This window comes from Carassius gibelio, chromosome B16 (genome assembly GCF_023724105.1).
Source record: "Carassius gibelio isolate Cgi1373 ecotype wild population from Czech Republic chromosome B16, carGib1.2-hapl.c, whole genome shotgun sequence".
Classification (NCBI taxonomy): Eukaryota; Metazoa; Chordata; class Actinopteri; order Cypriniformes; family Cyprinidae; genus Carassius; species Carassius gibelio.
The window spans coordinates 27,465,129-27,489,912 of NC_068411.1; the positions used below are offsets into that span (position 1 = coordinate 27,465,129).

At 33.6% G+C, this 24,784-nt stretch overlaps 1 protein-coding gene across 5 annotated transcripts; it reads right to left on the reverse strand.

Moving 5' to 3' along the window:
• Window positions 1–39: 39 nt before the first annotated feature.
• On the reverse strand, window positions 40–24,350 carry LOC127974640 (ral guanine nucleotide dissociation stimulator). 5 transcript variants are annotated; one of them, XM_052578059.1, is made up of 21 exons: window positions 24,178–24,350; window positions 23,600–23,687; window positions 23,343–23,508; window positions 15,940–15,987; window positions 14,127–14,210; window positions 13,878–14,044; window positions 12,674–12,727; window positions 12,381–12,574; window positions 10,953–11,062; window positions 10,577–10,792; window positions 10,393–10,496; window positions 9,584–9,668; window positions 8,899–8,958; window positions 7,255–7,341; window positions 7,014–7,046; window positions 6,806–6,927; window positions 6,628–6,717; window positions 5,188–5,281; window positions 3,744–3,971; window positions 3,418–3,532; window positions 40–2,786 (listed from the first exon to the last, which is right to left on the reverse strand). In XM_052578059.1, exons 3-21 carry the CDS (start codon window positions 23,499–23,501, stop codon window positions 2,605–2,607), a joined length of 2,232 nt encoding a protein of 743 aa, XP_052434019.1. In that variant the 5' UTR covers window positions 23,502–23,508; window positions 23,600–23,687; window positions 24,178–24,350; the 3' UTR covers window positions 40–2,604. The 5 variants fall into 5 exon arrangements, with proteins under 5 accessions (XP_052434019.1, XP_052434018.1, XP_052434017.1 ...); XM_052578058.1 differs by having other exon boundaries at window positions 23,343–23,511; XM_052578057.1 differs by lacking the exon at window positions 23,600–23,687 and having other exon boundaries at window positions 24,178–24,349.
• Window positions 24,351–24,784: the final 434 nt, after the last annotated feature.

A 24,784-nucleotide genomic window follows, 5' to 3' on the forward strand; every position in this document is an offset into this window, starting at 1 on the left:
GAAATCTCAAAGGCATGAATCAGGTCTGAAAGCTGTCAATTGTATCAAAATTAAAGTTTATTACAAGAATATGAGGTATGTAGTGCATAAAGTTGTCAGAGTACAGATCTGACGATACAGGACTGAAGCTGTAACATGCTTTTCACTGCGCAACACACCAGAGCAACAATCACACACGAGCACCTGATAATAAGGCACTTAACAAACAAGTGACCAAAAACAATGACTATCATCGGAATGGAATACTACCTTACTACTCACTCCATGTGTACTTTCTACTGTTATCTTTAAAGGGTAATTGTGGTATGCTACATTTGCTCTCACATGACCTCACCACATTGCATGTGACGTCCAGTTATCATCTTAGAAAAATAATAACTCTTTTGTATGCTGCACATTGTAGTAAGTATCCAGACTTTTGCGTGTGAGTGTAGTACAGTATGTTAGTATCCTATTCCGAACATAACCAAAGACTGAGATGAAACGGACCCCTCGTCCTTGCTGTAAGCTCTCGCATGCCTCAGTTCCCACAGAGACGTCAACAGCATACGAGAAAGAGCGCAAGGTTCATCAGGGTTCCAACAACTGGGTTGTTTTCTACTTTGGATGATTGTAGCGTTATGCTTTTATCAGTATAAAAATAATGTCACAGGCACAGCTTTGTTGCATTTTTTAAAGGAGTTGATTTGGTATGGAAGAACAGCCAGAACCGGAGACCTTCAGTTTAACACACTGTTGGCTCGGTCCCAAAACCTAGTGAGCTGCCCTGTTCTAAATGTAGGCTGCATGATTACGCTGCCGCCTCAGTCACTTTCTTTTGGCCTATTTTTATGCATGTATCCATTGTGGAGAAGGCACACCCACACTGTGGAATCTATTACACATTACATTCAATACTGCAATTTATTAAAGTAAAAAAATAGGTAAATACAAATAAAATTGACGATATTACCAATATTATCTTTTTGTGCTACTGTACATACATTACCATTCAAAAGTTTGGAGTCTGTTAGATTATTGTTATTATAATTGTTTGATGTTTTGAGAGAAGTCTAATCTACAGTACGCTGCATTTATTTGATCAAAAATACAGTAAAAGCAATAGTATTGTGAAATAATTTTACAATTCACAATGTATGTTATATATGTTTATATTTTAACATACTGTGCTACATGATCCTTCAGAAATCATTCTATTTGTTGCTCAAGAAACAGTATTATTATAAACATTAATGCTGAATATTTTTTGTGGAATCCATGATACTTTTGTCAGGGTTCTCTGATGAGTACAAAGTAGAAATAGAAATATTTTATCACTTTTGATCAATTTAAAGCATTATTGCTAAATGACCATGTTATTTTAGTATCATTGAGATACAATTACTGTTTTTATGAATATTTTGAATTCGTTTGTATTACATATTTTCAGTTTTTAATTGTATTTTTTATTTACATTTTAGTAAATCTGTTGTGTTTTTGTAATTTATTTTGTATTTTTTTTATCCATATATATACAATGTTTTGTTTTTTCAAATGAGAAATCTTGCTTTGGCAATTACCTGAAATAAAAGAGATTTGTATATACTGTATATATATATATATATATATATATATATATATATATATATATATACAAATCTCATATATATATATATATTCAGTATAATTTCAGTTAAGAAACCGTTTAAGAAACGTTTAAGAAACAATTTTTATGGTTTTAATTTTAGTTTTAGTTAACTGTAATAACCTTGCTAAATAAAAATATTAATTTTTTTTTCCGAAAATCTTAGTGGCCCCAAACTTTTGGAAAGTAGTGTATTATTATTATTACTAGATTATTGTGCTTTTAAGCTTGGAAACAAACATCCAGCTGTACTGAAATTGACTGTAAAGTCATGTGCCAAGTCCCATGTGCGGCCTATTTAGAGTGATTCAGATCGGTCTCTTTTGAGGATACGTAGCTTCCTGCCTTTGATAATTTGACACTTTATACTAGGTTTTGGAACAGAGTCTTGATATTACCATAACCATAATGAATTCTGTATTAATATTTAAAGAGAAAGAAGCAACTATCAATTTGCATACTTGGTGAGGACACCGGAGAGCGGCAGTGGATTCATGACTCATCTTCAGGTAGGTGGGTGTTTTCCACTAGCTTTTTACCCACACACAGGACAGCTCAGTGTTTTGAAATGTTAGACAGGTGTAAGTACCTTCTGTAAGTGTTTATTCTCTTATGCTGGGATCTTGTCGCTGCTCTATCCCCGTTTGATGGTCATTAATAATGCAGAATATTCTGTAACCAATGGACTGCTAGCTTTAGAGGTAGATGGGGGAAGTTCTGGAAATGCTGGCGTCAGCAAGAGGTACATGATCCTGTCTCGAAATTCATCTTGGATTTATGAGATGCAAAAATGCAATGTTTAGCAGTAACTAACATCTTAGAGCCAATTTAACCAAGCTTCTACTCAAATTACTAATATTGGGACTTATGAAAATGGCTGATTTGAGTCAATTCTACACAGGTACGTCAAAGAGCTCTGAATGAAATATACTGTGTCTTTTCTTTTGAAAGTATTTGGATGAGAATATCCTGTTTTTATGTTAAAATAGTGTCCGAACTAGCCTTCTGCCCTTGGATTTGATTCGTGGAAAGGTTGCGCTGCTTTCGTTGCCAAGAGTCGGAGACCCTGAAGGTGTATTTCCTCCTCTTCTCCTTAACAGGAAGTCCACGCTAGCTGAAGACATGGCATAGAAGACGTTTCCTGTGGGAGGTATTAATAACTCTGTGGAGAGAGTAATGAAAGACAAAGAAATACTCAGGACACATAAAAAGTTGTGTTTTTCTTAAACAATCAGTTCAAATAATTTTGTTAAAATATTTCATTTTTGTAAAATATATTGCTATAAATAAATAAATTACTTTGGATTAAATATAAATTCAAATGAATATGAATTAAATATGTTTAATATGTACACTACTGGGTTTTTATTTTTTGGGACTGAAGTCTCTTAAGCTCACACGTTTTTTGAATAAAAAAATTACAGTAAAATAACTCTTTAAATCAGGATACAAAAGCTGAATTTTCTTTCCAGCCGTAATGTCACATGATGAACAGAAAGTTCAAAAGAACAGCATTTATTAAAAATAGGAATCTTTAGTAACATTATAAAATTCCTTAACTGTCACTTTTGATCAATTTTGTCCTTGCTGAATAAAAATATTAATAGCATGTGAATGGTAGTGTATATATTCATTCATATTTGATATTTGTTTTATTTGACTGACAACTGCCTGTTTTTATATGTCAAGTCCATAACGTCACTATGTCCTATCAGTATTCCCAGAATAATATTTTTCATGATGCATTTTCAAAAAACGTACAGCACATTATGACATGAAAAAAGTGACATCACCTTTCCCCTCCGGCAGCAGTTGGATCAGCTCGTATTTGGAGGCTTCTTGAGCATTCTGGTTGTGCTTCTCTAATGCAGAACTGATTACAGTGGGTGTTTTATCATTACTGGTGACCTGAGGCAGCACAGAAAAGAAAGTAAACATTAGAACAAAGAGCAACTGCATCCATATTAAACAGGAGCTGACATGAAATGCCGAAGATTGTCTGATGTAACACTGGACTGATTCTGTGAAATACAGGGGTTTCACAGCCCAAAGTGTGAACACATAGTTTTTTTTAGTACTTTCATTTGAAAATGTCTTTCAGTTGTGTTTGCTAGACTACCAGAATGCTTCTGTATAAGTTGCCGTCATGTAAATCCATCCGTATCCTGACGATTCTCATATCAGGCCCCGCCTCTGGTTTGTTTTTGGTGGGGTTGTTGCCGCAGGAGACAGACCGTCGATGTGATTTTACAGCTGTAGTGGGTGTGGTCAGGCCAGAGGGCGTGGCATCATTGGGCGGCGGTGACGAATCAACATCCAGACAGGAAACGGATGGGGATTTCACATGCTGAAATAGGGGTAATTATGACAATACATTCATCTTTATGAGGGTTATTTTTGTCTGTTTTGCTCTTAAATCTCATGTTTGTTCACACAAAGCTCAGACATTCTGCTAAATGTCTGTTTTTATATTGAACAGAAGATAGAAAGACATTTGGGTTTAGAGCAACATGAAGGTGAGTAATATATTAGATACTTTTTATGTTCAGGTACCAAAGACAGAATATTGTTCATAAAAGGTAAGTATATGAAACAAAAGCCATATTAAAAAAAATTAATTGTTCTATGCTACCAGTCAAAAAGTTGGACACATGAATTTTCAAAGTTGTGAATAAAATAATTATTGGATTATTGTTACTGTGTGTGTGTGTGTATGTATATATATATATATATATATATATATATATATATATATATATATATATATATATATATATATATATATATACACACACACACACACACACACACACACACACACACACACACACACACACACACACACACTGTATATGTACTATTTGAATCTTTCTAATTAAAAAAACTCCATGTTCGTTTCAATTTTATTTGAAGTTTCTTTTTTATTATTTGTGAAATGTCTGAGTGAAATTTCAAAAAATGCTTGTAAATATCATAATTAATTACTAAGAAACAGCAAGTAGAACAAAAATAGTATTTTTCTGTAAGACATGCTCTAATAGTGTTTTACTTACAACATTTTATTACAGTGGATACATTCTTTATTATTAATAAATGCATTATAATTTAATCAAAGTTATTGTGATTAGAATAAAATATCTACATTTTAGAATAACAGTAAAGTCATCAAATCTATGAATAAATAACATGAACTATGTCTATCCATTAAAAACACAATTCTTTAAAAAAATCTCTTTTCATAAGTAGACAATATATAATTTTCTATAACTAATTTAAAGCATTTAAGAACAAGCCTTCAGGTGAAAATGTTTTTGGATCATGAATAAAATATTTATTCAGGAGTTTGAATTTTCACGCAAGAAATCTTTCATCTGGTAGTGAGATTTTACATGCAAGAAAAAAATGTGTCACATAATAAAAGTGTGTCATGGTTCAATGCGAAAAAGCAACTTTAAATGCTATAAAGATCCATAGTGAGATCTCAAATAAAAGATCTCTCAAAGTTGCTGATAACTAACCATTACTGCAATGTAATCAAAATAAAGCTCTTTATTCGCCTTTACCTTGTAAAGCCTGGAGAGCAGGTGATTGACAGGAGACGGGAAGTCAAACATGCCATCAGCATCCATTGTCGTATTTGCCACGGCTGAAAGAGCACTGTAACGGGAGAACAGAGCGATCTTGTCACAAACTGGAGGCTCTTTGCCATTGCTGTTTATGACATTGATTCTTTCTGAAAAGACTGTAACCTAGAGTATAAGCTAAATATGAAACTCCACACCAGCTTTGAAGTCAGAAGCTAACTGCAGACGATAAGTGTGTCTTTGTCCTGCTTTAAAACTTCATTTGATTCATCTCAAGCAGCATTACGGCGATTAAGAGCTCATGAAAGAAACATCTGTGTGTGCATGTCAAGGACTGAGTCTGATCCTCAGCATAGCCAACAGGAAGATTGTCATTTGAATAGTTGAAAAATTGAGCCCAGGATTCACAAAATGAGAGCTATGCATTTCGTACTATATAGTAGTGTTTCTAAGCTGGTGGGTCCTGACCCAAAAATGTGTTGCAAATCTGTTCAGCAGAGAAAAAAACCAATGCAGAATGCAAAGAATAATAACGTAATCATCTTAAGCACGTGAAATCCCATTTTTTTGGCAATGTCTGTGCGTCCAGTCAAACTTAACACAGACAGGACATTGCTGTTCTCATGAGAAATGAATGGGTTACTATGATAGCCAGGATTGTTTCTCTTATGCCAAATCACAGCTTCAGTAAATTATGTGTTGTTTATTGTGAAAAACTTCAACAAACAAACAAAATATTTTGTACAATTTGCTATGCACATCATCAAAAAAATCTAAAATATGATCAAACAACATATATAATATAATTTTTAAAGAATCATATTAAATTAATTGCCCTTAGACCAGTGTTATTTTAGTATTATTTATATACCACTATTATTCTTTATTAATATTGTAAAGTAGGTTTTAGTTTCATACAAGTTTTTTGAGTTTTATTTTATATTTTAGTTAAATGTTATTGTTATGTGTTTATATATATATATAACTATTTAGGTTTCATTTATTTTTATTTCAGTTTTTTTTTTTATTACCCGTATTTGTTTGTCTGTCTAATATTATATTTTCATTTTAGCATTGCAATTAAAAACAGATGCATTTGCGGTGTATTTCTTTAAACTTTAATTTGAACTTATCTTATCATTTTCTTTTCTTCAATGTAAAAAATGCTGCTGCATTATTCTTGAGATCATTTAAATATCCAACTTAAGATAAGTAAACTATAGTTAACTGAACTTATCATTTCTATTCAAGCACAAACATTTTAAGTTGAAACACCTTATTACGTATTCTGATGTTGAATCTTAATTAGTGATAATCACAGCAATCATTTTCAACAGTTGCACTATATTTTGATTTTGATTCGGACTCTACAGTAAGAGATGCTGGGTGGTTGTTGATGGAGGACAGTGATGTTCTTACTCAGGACACTGTGTGATGATCACTGTAGGGTTCAGGACACGGCCAGGACTCGGCTCGCCCGGTGCTTCAATCTGATTGGACAGCTTGTAGCTATTAAAACACACATGGACATCTTATAACATAGCTAATCAGTGTGCATCTGAGATGTTCAGAATGGAGTTATAGAAATGTCACTGACCTTTCCTCTTCGCACAGACTAGGTACGCTGTGATACCACAGAACAAACGTCTCATCCGTTCTGAACATGCTGTTTCTACACGAGGACTGAAGGAGGCGAATTTGAGCGATGACTTCAAACTCCTGAAATCAAGAGGATGTTATGTTAATATTTTGTTTTAAACAACTTAAAAAAATGACAATCAAGTATATAATCAGCATAAACTCACCCGTCGTCTTTTATCGAAGTTGATGAAGCCATTCTGTAAGAGACATTACATTTTGGTTTTCATTACACCCTGCCAATGCAACGCTGACTCAGAGTTTTGTTCTAACACATCTTGATTCTGTCAGATGAGCATTGACAAACATTGTGAAACCACTGCTATTTTTATATTTCACAGCGTCTATTGCCCCATTTCTTCAGTTGTGTTAGTCGTGTCTCTTGGCGGGCTGTGAACTGAACCATACCTCTAATCGGTCTTTGACTGCAGTGTCCAGCATGGTGAGATCTCTGAGGAAGATGCCCAGGTACGGCACAGTGCCCTGAGCGCACGACTACAAAAGAAACACAGCCTTCAGATCCATCAAAGATTATAAGCACTACATCACACCATAAATACAGCGGCTAAAATAAGTGTTGAACATGTCACCATATTCTCAGCAGGATTGCTTTCTAATCACTGATAGATTTCTGCTGGTGTCTTGCCTTTTTGCACCTGCCTTTTTTCATGTGTTCAATACTTTTCCCCTGGATCATTTCAGTTTATTACACAGAATTGAATTTCTGATCTTATTTGTTTTGTTTTTTTATGTATTTATGAATCACTTGGGTTGTTACCGACATCTGATGAAAATTTCATGTCATCAGCACTATATAGTAAAGCGATAAATAGAAATATATTTACTGAGAGAACTTCATTACTTATTTTACCCGCTGTATATGCATATTTTTTGATATACACGCACATACTACCAAGTTTGGGGGAAAATTCTGTAATGCTTTTGAAAGTCTTCTGTCATGCTCACTGAGGCTGCATTTATTTGATCAAAAATACAATTCAAAATTATTATTATTGCAACTGAAATTAGTTGTTTCATGTTTAAATATGTTTTTAAATGTGATTTATTCCAGTGATGCAAAGCTGAATTTTCGCATCATTACTCCAGTCTTCAGTGTCAGATGATTAATCAGAAATCATTTAAATATGTTGAGTTACATTATGCTGTTTGCTTGATTTCATTAATTAATTTATTAATTTATTTTGGAACCTGTGATACTTTTTTTATATTCTTTGATTAATAAAAAGTTAAAAAATAAATATTTTGTAACAACATACCATTCAAAAGTTTAGTGTTAACTTATTTTTTAATTTTTTTTAACCTGTTAAATGTCACCCCGTCCCGTATACGGGACACCTACGTTGACTATACTATATTACAATCAAATTTAATCTAATCTTGACAAATTATATATCGTTGGAAAGGTCTAAGACTCCCAAATATATATTATACCAATATTTTTTGTTAAAAATTATGTAGGAAAAGTAATAGATCAATTTATGACAAGAGTGCACCCTCAGAAATCTACATTACAAAAGGAGCTTTGACCTTTGTTTAAAAAAAAGACTTCCTCGTTGCCTTTTTCTCTATCACATTTTAGAAATCATCAGAAGTTATATATCACATGAAAACATAAAATCTCAAAATTAATCCTTCAAACCCCATTTTAAAATCAGACATTGCATTACCATGTAAATGGCACATCGAAATCATGTTACAAAATGTTTTCAGTCATAAAATATAAAAAATTAGGTTTGTATCATGCACATTCAAGTCTATCTTCAAAAACGTGAGTGACAGTTATCAGGTTAAATAATAAAAAAAAATTATTTCATTGTTAAATGTTCAATTGTATTATTTCCACAATGACTGTTTTACAGCCTTGATGAGCTCTTGATGATTTCTTTAAAAACATTACAAATCGTACTGATCCCAAACTTTTAAACAATAGTATATATTATCATTATTTATAATAATATTTATATTTCTATATTAATATATATAATAATATGCTATAATATATTGAAGGTATATTAATTTAAGGATGCTTACCCCTGTGAATCTCCTGTTGTTGATTTTAGTGTCAAGGTTTGAAAATTTGGAAGTCCCCACCTGTAAAATTAAAGTGCTTTTATTACAATACACTAAAATCAGTTCAAAGGAAAATAGTTCAGTTCCTGTGTTTGCAATTTTTTTCTGCATGATTCATTTAAATCTGTCATCTGGAATCTGAATGTGATTTCAGAGCGTTAGTGGAGAGCAAAAGTACTTTTATTATGCTTTTATGGTTGTTGTTGTGTCCTTTTTGGACCTTCACAATAGTGGTCAGTGGTCACTATGATCACTAAAGCTGAATTGCTCCTTTTGTGTCCCACAGAAAAATAACAACAGCATAATGACAAGAGGATGAGTAAATAATGACAGATTTTTTTTATTTTGGGGTGAACTGTTCCTTAAAGAACAGCAATAGATAATGAATTACACAACAAGTTTACAGTGTGAGGCATGACTGAATCTGATATTAGTCTTTCTGTTCATGTCATTCATCCTCCCTTTATGCCGTGCTCAATTAATGCAGTGTTCTACAGTGATGAAGCACATCCTAAGAGAATTTTACACAGAGAGCCAGGGAACATCGACTGGCCTGATGTTTTCCCATCAATGCATTGCCATGCTCGCTAATAATATTAGAGAAGGCCCGTGTGAATTGGCTGCTTTGTATCGTAGTGTGACTGACCTCTTTGAGAAGCTCGCGGCTCTGAGAGAAGTTGTCTTTCTCAGAGAAGATGTCAGAAAGTTCCTCGTATCTCTTTACAGCTTCTCTGTCGAAGTAGAGGAAAGGACTTTAGTTTATTCTGCACAGCTGTTGTTAAAAATGATGTTACCATTTCATATAATGTGCATCATTTCTTACACTGCAATGCAAAAATAAGCAAAAAATTATTTATAAATTTATAAAATATTTATAAAAATGAATAAAGAAAATACATTTAATTAAAAAAAATGCATATTTTAGTAAACAAAAAATAATTTATTATATTTTGGACAATATCAATATATTTAGATTATTAGATATCAATATATTTAGAAACTAAATATATATATATATATATATATATATATATATATATATATATATATATATGTGTGTGTGTGTGTGTGTGTGTGTGTGTGTGTGTGTGTGTGTGTGTGTGTGTATTCTGTATTAATTCTGCATTCACATTATACTAGACCTATTTTTTAAATATATTTTAAAATTATATCTGTATATATATGATTAATATACTCATTTATGAATATAAGAAAAATAATATATGAATTAATTTAAATACATTTGTATATTTATCAATGTGTACACTTTCAACATATATTACATTAAATACATATTAGCAATATATTTTAACCCATTTTTTAAAATATATTTAAAACATGAAAAAAATCATATTGGAGGAAAGTCTGTAGGGCAAATTGTACTGCACCACAAATAAATATGGACTTGATATTCCTTTAACGTTACGACGAGCAGTTTCCTAAGTAAATCCAGACCTGTCTGTCTCCTGCCAGGTCTTTCTCAGTCTGTGGATGGGGTTGCTCTGCAGCGCTGACAGAATGGCGTACAGTGAGGAGAAGTTCTTCCTGCTTCTGCAGGCCTGTTTGAGAAACAAGCCACACGTTCACGTGAGTCCTTTATCCTGACTGATGACATCGGTTACAGTGAAACCGCTCTGACCTCTGCCACGCTGATCCATTTCTCCAGCAGTCTGGCCCTCTGTTGGCTCTTCAGACTCGTGTTCCACAAGCACGAGGCTGTGACAGCGTTTGCTAAGCGATTGAACTGCTTGATAGTAGCTCTGACCGACCAGCACGCTCCTTCCCGGCCTTTCTTATCTCTCTGAGACCACAGAGACCCCAGACAGTGATAGGGCACCAGCTTCAGAAACAGATCCTTAAGGCAAAACAAACGCATTTCATTTTAGGGTGTTACCAACAGGTCCGAGAGGTTAGGACTTTAGAGAGTGAGGTAAACTGTAACTCAGTTTACTTTTAGTTTCAAACTAATCTGTGGTGTTTTCCTCAGATTTTGTGAGCAGTGTGATCAAACTCACTGTCTCGATCCTGGTCAGCTGCTCTGCGATCACACTGGATGGAAACCCCAGGATGCTGGTGGCATCAAACTCAGAGGGATCAGGAGGAGATGTCACACCTTTGGTAGGATCTGTAGGAAATCAATATATCAATATTGAAAAATGGATAATAATTGCTGCTATGTCTATCTAACCTGGAACCAGAATTTACTATTAATGCTTGCTATGAGGAAAAAATTATTTTATACATATATAAAATTTTTTTTTTTTTTTTAAAGAAAACAACTTTTATTCAGCAAAGATTCGTTAAAAAATTATCAAAAGTTACAGTAAAGAGTTTACATTGTTACAAAAGATTTCTATTTCCAATAAACGTTGTTTATTTGAACCTTCTGTTCATCAAAGCATCCTGAAAATAATATATCACTGTTCGTAAAAACAATGATAATTTAAATTATTATATTAAGTTAAATAAATAAAAATAAAATTGTTCTTAAATTCTTAGCAATGCATATTATTAATCATAAAAATATATATATATATATATATATATATATATATATATATATATATATATATATATATATTTATTGAGAAAATCGACTTTAAATTTGTTCTTAAGTTTTTAGTAATGCATATTATTAATAAAAAATTAAGTTTTGATATATTTACGGTATAAAAGAATTACAAAATGATCTTTAGATCTTTAGATCTCAAGAATAGCTTAATGATTTTTGGCATAAAAGAAAAATCGATCATTTACAATGGATTGTTGGCTATTGCTTCAAATATGCAAAAAAGACTGCTTTTGTGCTCCATGGTCACATTTTACAATATTAAAGATATTACTGTATTTTTTTTATTTAATAAATGCATCCTTGGTGAGCAGACTTTCAAAAACTTTCAAAACTTTTCAAAACTTTCAAAAAGACTTTTTTTCATCTTTCAAAAACATTTTTAAAAATCTTACAGACCCCACACTTTTGAATGCTAGTTTAGATCAAACTGTCAATGAGCTTACAGCTTTCAAAAATCATTTTATAGTGTTATTTCTAGCCACTTAAAAATATTAGATTCCTATTAACTACAGATATTTCTATGAATTTTTTATTACAATTTCCAGGTTTTGATTATTTGGTCCTCAAATTACTGTGGCATAAACAAGGGTCGGTAGAATCTAAAAACTAAAAAGACTTTTGCAGTCATTGACTATAACAGCTTTCACTTCAGTGGAAATTTGCTCATTTTTTCTGTATTTCAGAACTCCATAACTTCATGTAGTTACATTCCTAAAACTAAAATGAAATATTGAGGTACAAATCCATGTTCTTGTGACAGGCAGGACAGGGTTTTTTTTACAGATGGACTTAGATAATAACCTGCACTCTCTGATGCAAACATACAAAAAAACGGAAATGTGGTCTTTGTCAAAGGGACAAATATCCTGACCTGAGAGCGAGCCGGACAGCAGGGTTTTCTCCCTCAGCTCCTCAGCGATCCTCAGCAGTCGACCTTTGATTTCTGCACCCGAGGTGTCACCGGGAAGCAGGGGGGCCAAGCGTAACAAGCAGGAGGAATCGCTCAGAGAGCAGAAATCCTCGGGATAGTCACTCAGCCATGTGCTGAACACCGTACACACTGCCCTGAACACAACACATGTGAAGAAACACTCAACAATGCAGTTTAAAAGATATTACCGGCTATTCATAACTTCTGTTTAGAGCGTGTTGTGTAGTACATACTTGTTGAACATCTGACGAGTGTTACTATTGCTCTCACCCGGAGGAATTCCCAACCTACAAAATAGTTCATATTGAAATTGACAGTTCATTTTACTGTAATGTCAGTTAGTATTGCCAATAATGACCCAATTTTATTAATAAAAATGTTATTATTGCAAATATATTAATTATAAACATATGTATATATGAGTGTGGATAGATAGATAGATAGACAGACAGACAGACAGACAGACAGACAGACAGACAGACAGACAGACAGACAGACAGACAGACAGACAGATAGATAGATAGATAGATAGATAGATAGATAGATAGATAGATAGATAGATAGATAGATAGATAGATAGATAGATAGATAGATAGATAGATAGATGAAAAATAGATAGATAGATAGATAGACAGACAGACAGACAGACAGACAGACAGACAGACAGACAGACAGACAGACAGATAGATAGATAGATAGATAGATAGATAGATAGATAGATGATAGATAGATAGATAGATAGATAGATAGATAGATAGATAGATAGATAGATAGATAGATAGATAGATAGATAGATAGATAGATAGATAGATAGATAGATAGATAGATAGATGGACAGACAGATGAAAGATAGATAGATAGATAGATAGATAGATAGATAGATAGATAGATAGATAGATAGATAGATAGATAGATAGACAGACAGATAGATAGATAGATAGATGAAAGATAGATAGATAGATAGATAGATAGACAGAGAGACAGAGAGACAGACAGACAGACAGACAGATAGATAGATAGATAGATAGATAGATAGATAGATAGATAGATAGATGAAAAATAGATAGATAGATAGATAGATAGACAGACAGACAGACAGACAGACAGATAGACAGACAGATAGATAGACAGATAGATAGATAGATAGATAGATAGATAGATAGATAGATAGATAGATAGATAGATAGATCATATAAACTGTTTTACAGAAATCAATCAAATTTACAAACTCTAGTTATACTGAATTTTAAATTAGAGATGTTTTTAGTATTGTATTTACAAAGGAAATCTAGCAAGAATTCACAAAACAAGAAAGGACCATGCAACTTATCTTAATTTCATGCTTGTATGTTGCTGAATTTGATATCACCAACAAAATCATTGCAAATGATTTGATCTCTGAAAGACGATGACTTTATGAGTTCACATGCACCGTACCTGTCAATCAGGATGTCCAGCACTCTCTGGGTGGAGGTGAAGGAGCGATAGGTGGAGAGGAAGATGGAGATGAAGGAGGAGTCACCCATGCTGAAGGAATGTAGGAGATGGAGGACCAGCTTTTCCTCTGTCCCTGCTTTGACGTGCTGAGAGCGGGATGCTGTGGACTGGGAAGAGACGGGTGAAGATGTCAGGACAGAACTTCTGGAAGGTACAGCACTGAATGTTACTTGAGAAGATGGGGCTCACCTGCGGGCTGGCGGGGGAACTGTGCCCTTGTTTTACAACCACAGTGTAGATGATACCATCTTCCTCCATTTCAGACACAGTGGACTGAAGCAGAGAGACCAGAGTAAGTCATTTTGTGGATTTTTTTTTTTCAAACAGCCTTCCAGTGTACTTATTACAAGCTCACTACTGTATGTTAGGGGTCTTTTTCCTTTGTAACAATAATTAACCCTCATTGCTTGTTCACTGTGGGAATCATTTGTCTTACATAACCATACTTTTGATTAAAGGCATAATGCTCTGCATAATTTTTTTTTTTTTTTTTTTTTTTTTTTTTTTGCCTATGACCAACGCACTTCACTAACATGAGAAGTGACCAATCACAGTTTTAGTTTTTACTTGCTTTTTTGGATAATTTTACATACAATGAAAAGCATATTTGGATAAATGTACCCAAAAGTAATAAATAATCATTTTTGCACAGACATACTGCATACTAACATTCAAAAGTTTGAGATCAGTAAGATTTTTATAATGGTTTTGTTAAAAATCTCTTATATGCTCACCACGGCTGTATTTGCTTGATGGAAAAGTAAAAACAGTAATATTGTGAAAAATTATTACAATTTAAAATAACTGATTTCTATTTGATTATATATATATATATATATATATATATATATATATATATATATATATATATAGAATGTTTTTATTTATTTAATTGTTAATTTGTTTAAAAACACGATACTGTGAACAGCTTAAATCATTTGTGGATTAATGCGTATTAGAGATGCGAACCATTTAAAACGATTCAGTTCGATTTGGTGAACTGAATGATTCGTTCGCGAACCGGATATCCAGACTGCTTTGATTTGAACTCTCTCTCACAACAGACACGGAAGAGAAGACAATGCTGAATAAAGTTGTCGTTTTTGCTATTTTTGGACCAAAATGTATTTTCGATGCTTCAAAAAACTCTAACGGACCCTCTGATGTCACATGTACTACTTTGATGATGTTTTCCTTACCTTTCTGGACATGGACAGTATACCGTACACACAGCTTCAATGGAGGGACTGAGAGCTCTCGGACTAAATCTAAAATATCTTAAACTGTGTTCCGAAGATAAAAGGAGGTCTTACATGTTTGGAACAGCATAAGGGTGAGTTATTAATGACATAATTTTTGGGTGAACTAACCCTTTAAGGTTATCTATAACCTAGTGTGCTCCATAATAATGACAAAATTAGCATTTACAAGATATAAGCATTCAAAACATACATTCTCTAACTTCCGCCAATATGAGTCAACAATTTTGATCACATCGCCTTGCACTTCAGCTTCAGCTAAAATCACTATAATCTTTATATAAACACTGTTTTGAAAAACAAAATATTACTGACCCCAACATTTTAAATAGGCCTAGTGAAACTCAAAACAAAAATGAAAACTAAATATTTTACTCAATATTATTTTTAAAATGTTCAACCTTTCAAACCTCTGATTGGTTCTGTCTTAAAAAGCACTTGTTCTATCAAATGGGCAGCCTAACTGAACATGATTTTGTTCCCAGCAGGACTAGAGCACCTTGGTTTTTGGATTAAATTACATTAAATGCCAGCCAATCAGATCGGAACAGCTGATTTTCAGATCGTGTTTGCCAGTTTGTGTGCAATATGCATCAGAAGGTGCTGAACTTCTGAGACTATACCATCATTCAATTTCAGTTTTCAGCTACTATGCCACAAAACTAATTAAGAAAATAATTTTATGCTGCAGCTGACACAAACAGTTTAAAAGATTTATGTTGGCAGAAAAGGTCCAGTCTTACCAGGTCCAGTGGACAGTACCATGTGGTCTTCATCGGGGATGGCTCCCCCTAAAAAAAACACAGACAAAAAAAATGAAAATTTAAGTACATCATGTATTTCCAATGTAAACACTGCTTAGACTGAATATGCATATATGCAAGCATTAATAATTGGGATTTAATAATTAAATAAATTACAAGTGTGAAATGCGACTGTTGTCCAATAAGTTTCCAGAACACTCCCCATGTTGCCATTGGTTGGACAAACACATAGTCCCGCCCCAAACTCACCCTATTGGTTAAGCTGGTCAGGATACACTTTGATTGGAAACGTTAAACTTGACATTAAATATTAAACATTACCCCAAAACAGATAAGTATCAGCTCAATTATTAAACTTTGCTATTAGCTATAGCTAAAACTCCACTTATTATCCTAATAATGGTTGGGGTTAAAGCAAGGTAAGACATTTAAAGCCTGAGTTTGACATTTAAAGCCTAAATTCAGTGATAAGGCATCACATTTACATGTTATCTCCAATAAAAACTTTACGCATGACGGAAATCACCTCATTCTACCTTCCAGTTTAATTTCCAGCTCTTAAACAGACATATGCATTAGAATGCTTTTGATTTACTCAACTCATTTGACAGAGATTTTCCCTCATTAAAAATGCATGAGACAACAGGCCAAAAACAAACCCGGTGACATAGTTATGAGTAACTGTCTGAAACATCCACATGCGCTCCAGGAGAATGAACCACATCAATCACTTACTAAGAACAGTGTTCGAATGTGAACACAAATTTCAGATATTGACTTAAAAAGCTGCTATTTTGTCTGAGCAGGAAATGCTGAATTGTTATGAAGCACACAAGATACTTTGTAATAATCTTGAGAAGTCTTGAGAAAAGCCATAACCCTAAGCAAACCAAAACATTCATACATTACCTCAGTTGCAGTTAATTTGCTTGAAATCATTCAGTGTTGTGTGTGCCTTAAATGGAAAAACAACTCAAGGGAAAAGACTACCTTCAACTCAGCAAGTCCAGACAAGCAGAGATTTGCCAACTTCCTTGAAATTCTTTGAGTTTGCCGGAGAACTCCATTTCCTTCAGGCCTTTTCATCTGTTCAATTTAATCTATTTTTCTTGCTGCTGCTTACAGAGGAGTGTTGATTTCATTCAGCGAGGTTCTTAGTCTATCTGTCTTCCCCGCTCAAACCTCACTCTCTCTGTTATGGAGCCATGTAAACACACCTGAGCTTTTCGCTGGGCCAACCCCTTCCATACACACACACACACACACACACACACACACACACGAATACGTCACAAGGGCACTCCTGTTACAGACTCACACACAGTCTCTCTCTCTTCCTCCTTCATTTATTTATGGGTTAATCTCATAAAACCTCCAGCTCATAAAACACACAGACACACACACACACATATATATATGTGTGTGTGTGTATTTATATATATTTGTGTGTGTGTGTGTGTGTGTGTGTGTGTGTGTGTGATTGTCTATATATATGTATATATACAGTATATATGAATTAAAAATGCAAAAATCCTAAAAACAAATTGCCTGATCTGGGGACTGATTTGGACTTTCATATCAAAATATATTTATATCCGAAATTTATTTATACTATATTATAATATTTCTATGTTAATAATATCCTCGTTTGCCATACAAATTTAATGGATCTTAAAATATGTTTACGCTTCTTTATTCACATATATTCTTATTTTAATTGTAGGGGAAAATATGACTGAATAATATATATATATATATATATATATATATATATATATATATATATATATATATATATAATACATTTATTTATTATATATATTTTTTATGTTTCTTTTTTTCAGTAATTTTTTAATTTGGGGGGAAATATGAATTTTTCATTATATATATTTCTATTTAAAAATAAAAATAGGCTTCGCTTTTAATGCCCATATAGATTGTTATTTTAATTTGGGGTGAATAAATGACTGAAAAAAAGTGTAATAAATATATAAAAATATATAAATAAAAACATAATGGTCCCTTTTCTTTATGCACAGAATTTATTTTATTTTGGGGGGAAATATGATTTAAACAGGTTCTCATAGGCCTTACGTGTGTAGAATTATGCCACTAACATGTTTGGTGAAGTTTAATGCAATGAATGAAACGGGAGTAAATAAATACACACAAATGTATCGGCTTCAGATTTCAAGAATGGCAGCTTTCTAGTCAAATCTACTGCTCAACAAGTCTGCATGTAAAACAACCAGCATTTCATGATTGATCTTAAAAGAGATATTCTTTAAACAGCAATGCATGACATGACAAATGCCTGCTAATAAAACACGGGGCAACACCTGTTTATCTAAAAGGGATACTCAACTGAAAGCACATATTGACACAGAGATGGCGACATGCCGTGCAGGTGTTTGGTTTTGGTTACACTTCATGCAGTCCTGAGAGCAATGAGCATTAACCTTGCTGATTACAACCTATTTGCTGTGCTGGAGTCTTGATTATATATAACGAAATGGCAGACTTCTCTGTTTTAGAAAGTAAAAATAGGCCTAGCTGTCTCTGTGAGACACCGCAACAGGTGAACCACAGACATGAAGTTATATTACTCTAGACTGAACTGAAACTTGGATTACAAAAATCTTTGAGGATTGTCTTTCCTACTGAGGAATCTTTTCTTTTCTTTTTCTTTATCTTTTCTTTCTTGTGTAAGTGCCACTTAAGCCATATGCATGTGGAGCACCGTCTCGTTTGAAAACAAATGTAACACAAACTGTAAGGGTTGGATGTTTTGAAAAATCTGTAATCCTGGGTTATGTAAGATGATAATAGTAACTCTTGCATTGCTGTACTGAGTCATTTATGTAAAGCAAAGTGTAAAACTCCTTGATTTTCATTACCAATACTCACTGAGTCAGGTCTGGAATGAGCCTTAACAGTTCATTAACGCAGACGCTTTTACATTAGCAGCTAATGTCATGTTGCGAAATTCATGTTATGAAATTCATACCCTTGGGTACGTTTGGAAACTTTGTGTTTTACCATTAGGTTAAACCAGCTGTGAGTTTCCATGGCTTTTCTCGGCCAGCAGGAAGTGCTTAATATGTGTGGACAAACACAGGAAACAGGACATGCTGTCATGTCATGCTGCCCTTCCTCCCTCCACACGCTCTTATTCTCTCAGTCAACACGCCTCGGGGGAGGGGGACAAGAAAACCCCAAGACGATATCAGCTGCTCTGTGTTTACTATCCTCTCTGCCCTCAGTAGGGTGCAACTGTAACACAAGGCAGTTTTAAACTAACAACATTTTTCATTCTCAAACAGTCTAGCATAATGAGACTTATACAGACTATGATCAAGATTAAGCTATAATACAGGACTTTATCATTGCTGAGAGGTCAGGGGCTATTATTATATTATTACATGATTGAACTGGCTTCAGATTTCAATAATGGCAGCCTTCCCATCAAATCATGAATATGAATTATTCTAAAGCACTAATATTATTATAATGTGTTGCTTGCAACCATTCAGGTTTACATTATTCTTATTTTTTTTTCTATTATAATCTTTATAATCCAACATTTAGTTCAAGTTTTGATAATTGTGTTTGTGTATTTGGTCATTTTTATTATTATAAAAAAAACTATATTTATGTAGTTTATTAAGTTTTTTTTATTATAGTTTATTTAGTACTTCAACTAAATTAAAAATAAGAAAAGTTGCCTCAGCAATTAGCTGAAAAAATTATATTAAAATTGTATTTTATTTCGCTTGATGGATTTTTTTTCCAAATATTTTTATGGCTTTATTTAATGATGATAACCCTGAATAGAACCAATTTATAATGTAATGCTTTTTTCACAGTGTTACTGCTTTAATTGATTTTTGAGAAAATAAATGCTGCCTTAGTGAGCATAATAGAGCATATTATGCCTTAGTGAGCATAACAACTTTATGACCCAAAAATTGTTTCAAATGTTTCTAAACCAAAAGATGGCAGGTTTATTTAGAGTAGTCTGTGAGTTAAGGAAAATGTAAAACAAAAACAAAAAATGTCACAATGTTCTCCCCTGCTAATACAGCTGGTTCCCAAGCATTAAAAACCTTATGCATCTCTTTCAGCTGCGTTCTCACCGAATTGTATCGTAAATACATACTGTTTCTGTCTTCTCTATGAATACCTTGTCTTGCTCTCTTTTATCGCTCTTCTTGTGTTCACATCTATTACTGCATTGACTAACTTTTCCTCTTTCTCAGCCAATGGAAATAACACGGTGACCGCATGAACACTCGCCGCTGAAGATCACAATAGAGCTTAATGGAGTTGTGGAGAGGTTTAGTCGATGCGGTGTTGCAGGCATTTCAGTGACACACAGCACTGCATGTGGCCCAGGGTGCACCATTCAGGGGACATAATGAGCCCTCTGTAGACAAACTGGGTCAGCTAAGGCTGTTTGAAGCTAAACAATTATCTAGGCCTGCCTCTCCACCCTCCTCCCTCTCTCTTTTTACGTTACACCCAGATATGCACACAAGGAAGTTGCACAGCAATGACTACAAACACATTTTAACCTCCACATATGCATCCTGCCACTGTCATTGAAGATTCAAGAGAGGGCCGGATCTAGTTTCATCCTGTTGAGTCTTCTCTGGCCTTGCATTTGTGTCATCCGAGCAAGTCCCGACAAAAGATCCAGTGTGTTTTCTACTGGACTCTTGCATTATTTACCAAAGAGCTGTGAGCTGGTCATGTGACCTGAACAGGAGGGAAGTTACTACAGTGAACTGCATGAGACAGCAGGGCTTCTGTTTTTAGACCAGGGAGCCCGAGTGTTGAATGAGTCCAACCTTGATGGAGCAATTTCTAGTCAATACTCAGGATGTTGTGACAAGATAGTACAGCAGGGCCATGACCAGCATAGACACACACACACACACACACAAACACACACACATACGCGGTTACTTCGGCGTAATGGTTTTTATACTGTACAAACTGTATATTCTATCACCCTACACCAATCCTACCTCTTACAGAAAACTTTCTGCATTTTTACAGTTAAAAAACAAAACAAAAAAAACAACTTTGTTTACTTTATTTCTAAACCAGATTTCCAACTGGAGATTTTGTCAGGTCTAGCTCACTTTTGGGTACAAAGCTTGTCCCCAAAATATGGTTAAGTAGGCACACACACGCACTCAATATTCAGATTAGTCATTGATCAATATGGATTTTTTTTACAACAGATTCAGAATTTTCTCAATTTGGCTCACTCCAATACAAGTCAATACTAAAATTAAATAGAGCTTTATTCAGTCAGAGTTATATACATATAGTAATCTCTTTTTTTTAATTCTGATAATTTATTTGGATAATTTATTTGTTAAATGCTCCAAAAATTGTAGATTCCATTATATATACATATGTATGTGTGTGTGTGTTTATATAAATGTCGTATTAAATTTATATAATATTAATATTATTAAATATGTAATATTATAATAATATTTCATATTATTGATTTTTTTGTTTATATATATATATATATATATATATATATATATATATATATATATATATATATATATACATACATGCACACACACGAAAATTTGGTTCAAAGACAATTTTAGAAAACCATTATATATTTACTAGCAAATTTCACAATTAATTACAACAAAATTGTAAATAGCACATTATATTAAACATTACATTTTAAATATAAAAACTGAAGTATTTTCTTTTAAAACATACTCCAATAATCTGTTATATATTGTTATTATTGTATATTGATTATTATATATTGACACACACACACACACACACACACACACACACACATATATATATATATATATATATATATATATATATATATATAATTTAATAATAATTTATCATTTATTTTTTTATAATTTTATACTTTTTATATATTTATCATTTTTTTATAATTTAACACTTTCTATAATATATATATATATATATATATATATATATATATATATATATATATATATATATATATATATATATATATATATATATTAAAATATATAATAATAAACAATAAATAATAATAAACATTAATAATATATTTATATATATATATATATATATATATATATATATATATATATATATATATATATATATATATATATATATATATAGAAAGTGTAAAATTATAAAAAAATAATTGATGAATTATTATTAAATTTAATATATAATTTCATAATAATTAATCTTTTTGTGGAACATGTCATTATTTTAATTAAAATGAAATCACTCATATGTACAGTATATATACATATATATATATATATATATATAGGTATATAGGTATAATAAGTGTTTGTGCTTCATTGAAGGCTCGTTTGATTTGAAGGAAACACTTATTTTTGTAAGATGATGACGTCTATAAACACAGATCATGAGAGAACACCAGCAGCACACGAGGGCTTTGCCTCAGGCCGATAAGAAACTCACCACCCATAGTATGGCTAAAACAAAACGGTTCCCGATAAAACAAACACAGAGCAGGTCAATCACTGAGCACCAGATGATTGTATTTGAATTGTATTAACTTCCAGCTTGGCCTCTTTATATCGCCACAGTTAGTTATGTAATAGACCCTCTTTTAAGTAACATTTGCAGCTTGTTACCCTCTCCATGAGTCACAGTGAAAGCCATCGCAGCTTTTCTGAGAACTCAGAAACAGTAGCTTCAGTTTCCTTATGATTAAATGTCTCATGAGGACGAGGACTATGTCACTTAAGATCAACCTCTGGGTGAAAGGGTCACAACTCTGAATATCTTGTTTCAAGTTTTAATCCACAAGTGAAAGCTGATCTAACACAAAACACCACAGCATTCGGTGAGACAGAAACATGTATGAGATATGTATGCTCTTCTCTACAGAAGCCACAGAAACCCACTATATATAAAGGCACTATATTAAAAAAGGGGGGAATACACTGAAAACTTATTAGTAAAAGTAATTTTTTTTTTCAATATTTAAAAAAAGTATCTTGTGCTCCCCAAGGCTGCATTTATTTGACCAAAAACACAACAAAAACAGCAATATTGTGAAATATTATTACAATTTAAAATAACAGTTTTCTATTTGAATATTCAAAAATATAATTTATTCCGGTGATGCAAAGTTGAATTTTCAGCATCATTACTCCAGTCTTCAGCGTCACATGATCCTTCAGAAATCATTCTAATAGACTGACTTCCTGCTCAAGAAACATTTCTTATTATCATCACATTTGAAAATAATTTGTACTGCTTTGCATTTTTTGGGGGAGGAACCATGTATGATGCTATTCAATGTTGAAAAAAATATCAACAATCAAAAACAATCCCGGAGTAAATACCTGTGTGTGATCTGCCTCCCTGTTTTCATTCTCCTTCCAGAGCTGGTCCTTATGGCCGTCCACCTCTGGCTGCAGGGGTCGATATCCGATGAGGGGCACCTCTCTGGGCCCCACTCCCGGCAGCTCTACTCCAGATGTCTTCATACTTCGAGGGAGCATGATGGTGCTGCTGGCCACAAACAAACCAAAACACAGGTCACTGGAGAGGAACAAGCAGCTGCTCTATGTCTGCTAGATCATTTGTTTTCATCATTTACATTTCCCTTTGCCAAGAGACAATTTGAATTTGAATTTCAGGCCGCTCCCTCGCCTTTTCCCCTGTCCCTCGCTGGTATTTATATTTGCCTGCAGATAGAGATCTCTTTCAGGAAGAGAAGGATGGAACGTGAGCAGCTCACCATCAGAACTCAGTGCCATTGTCACAAGATGTGATAAACAAATGAAAGTTCATAAACATCATAGTTCATAACAGCTCTCGATGAGGCAATTCACTAGTAAGAGATAAGCATTTATTAGTGTGTCAAACAAGAGTGAAACCTTGCAGATAAATAAAGCTTCCTTTCATCTAACCCTAACCCTGTCTGAAGCACTCAGCCTAATTGTGTTATTTTTAATTTACTGAATCTTAATAGGAACGGAGGCTATCAGACGACAAAATGTAATTTTAATGTCCAGCAATATCAAAATACGTTACGCACAGGACGCGCACGCTTTTATTAATGACTTTTCTCTATGAACTGACAGTTTGCTTCCATATGACACATCCTCTCTTAACGTCTCGCATTAGAAGACAAATGTTCGCGTGCGTTCACACCCAAACGAAACGCAGAAATACCTGTTAGGAGAGTAATGTAACGTCCATCCGCCCCTGCGTGTGGGTTCCTCTGAAGTCAGAGTTTCTGTCCCTCCATATCTCTCCCCTCCTGCTTCGCCTGTCAGCGCTTATCGGCGCGATGAAGGCGGCGAGCCGAGCGTGTTGGTGAGGTCTGCGATGGTGACGCGCGGGCGGCGCGTTGGACGCAGTTCCTGCTGTCGCAGCAGCGCGTGAGGTCATTGGCTGGACGCGCTGATGAGAAGCGGTGCCCGGTAAATTCAGAGCAGCAAGAGCACAACAACATCGCTCTCATAGAACGTAAACTGAAAAAGAAGCTGTTTATAGCCGACTGGAAGCGCTCGGTGCAACGCGGACTTCTCGTTTCTATTTGTGCCTATTGCTTAGCCTCTCAACTTCATGTTTATTGATTTAGTTTGTTTATTGCACTGCTGTAGCCACTTTTCATGTTCCCGTTTCAGGGAACACGATTTTTACCCATCTCTTATAAAATAATGTTATTCATTTGTTATTCTTGGTGTTTATTTTATTTTGCTTTCAGCCACTTTATTTCTTTCACTAATCTAACTGAAATAAGTGTGTGCGTGTGTGTGTGTGAATATTTATATGT

What these genes read in the sequence shown, in the direction of transcription:
- LOC127974640 (XM_052578059.1), bottom strand. Translation starts at nt 23,501, where the DNA reads ATGCTCCCTCGAAGTATGAAGACATCTGGAGTAGAGCTGCCGGGAGTG. An exon ending in ACCTGGCAGGAGACAGACAG is followed by an intron (nt 9,669 to 10,392) that starts GTCTGGATTTAC and finishes CTACTTCGACAG; the next exon opens with AGAAGCTGTAAAGAGATACG. An exon ending in ACTTCGATAAAAGACGACGG is followed by an intron (nt 6,928 to 7,013) that starts GTGAGTTTATGC and finishes TCTTGATTTCAG; the next exon opens with GAGTTTGAAGTCATCGCTCA.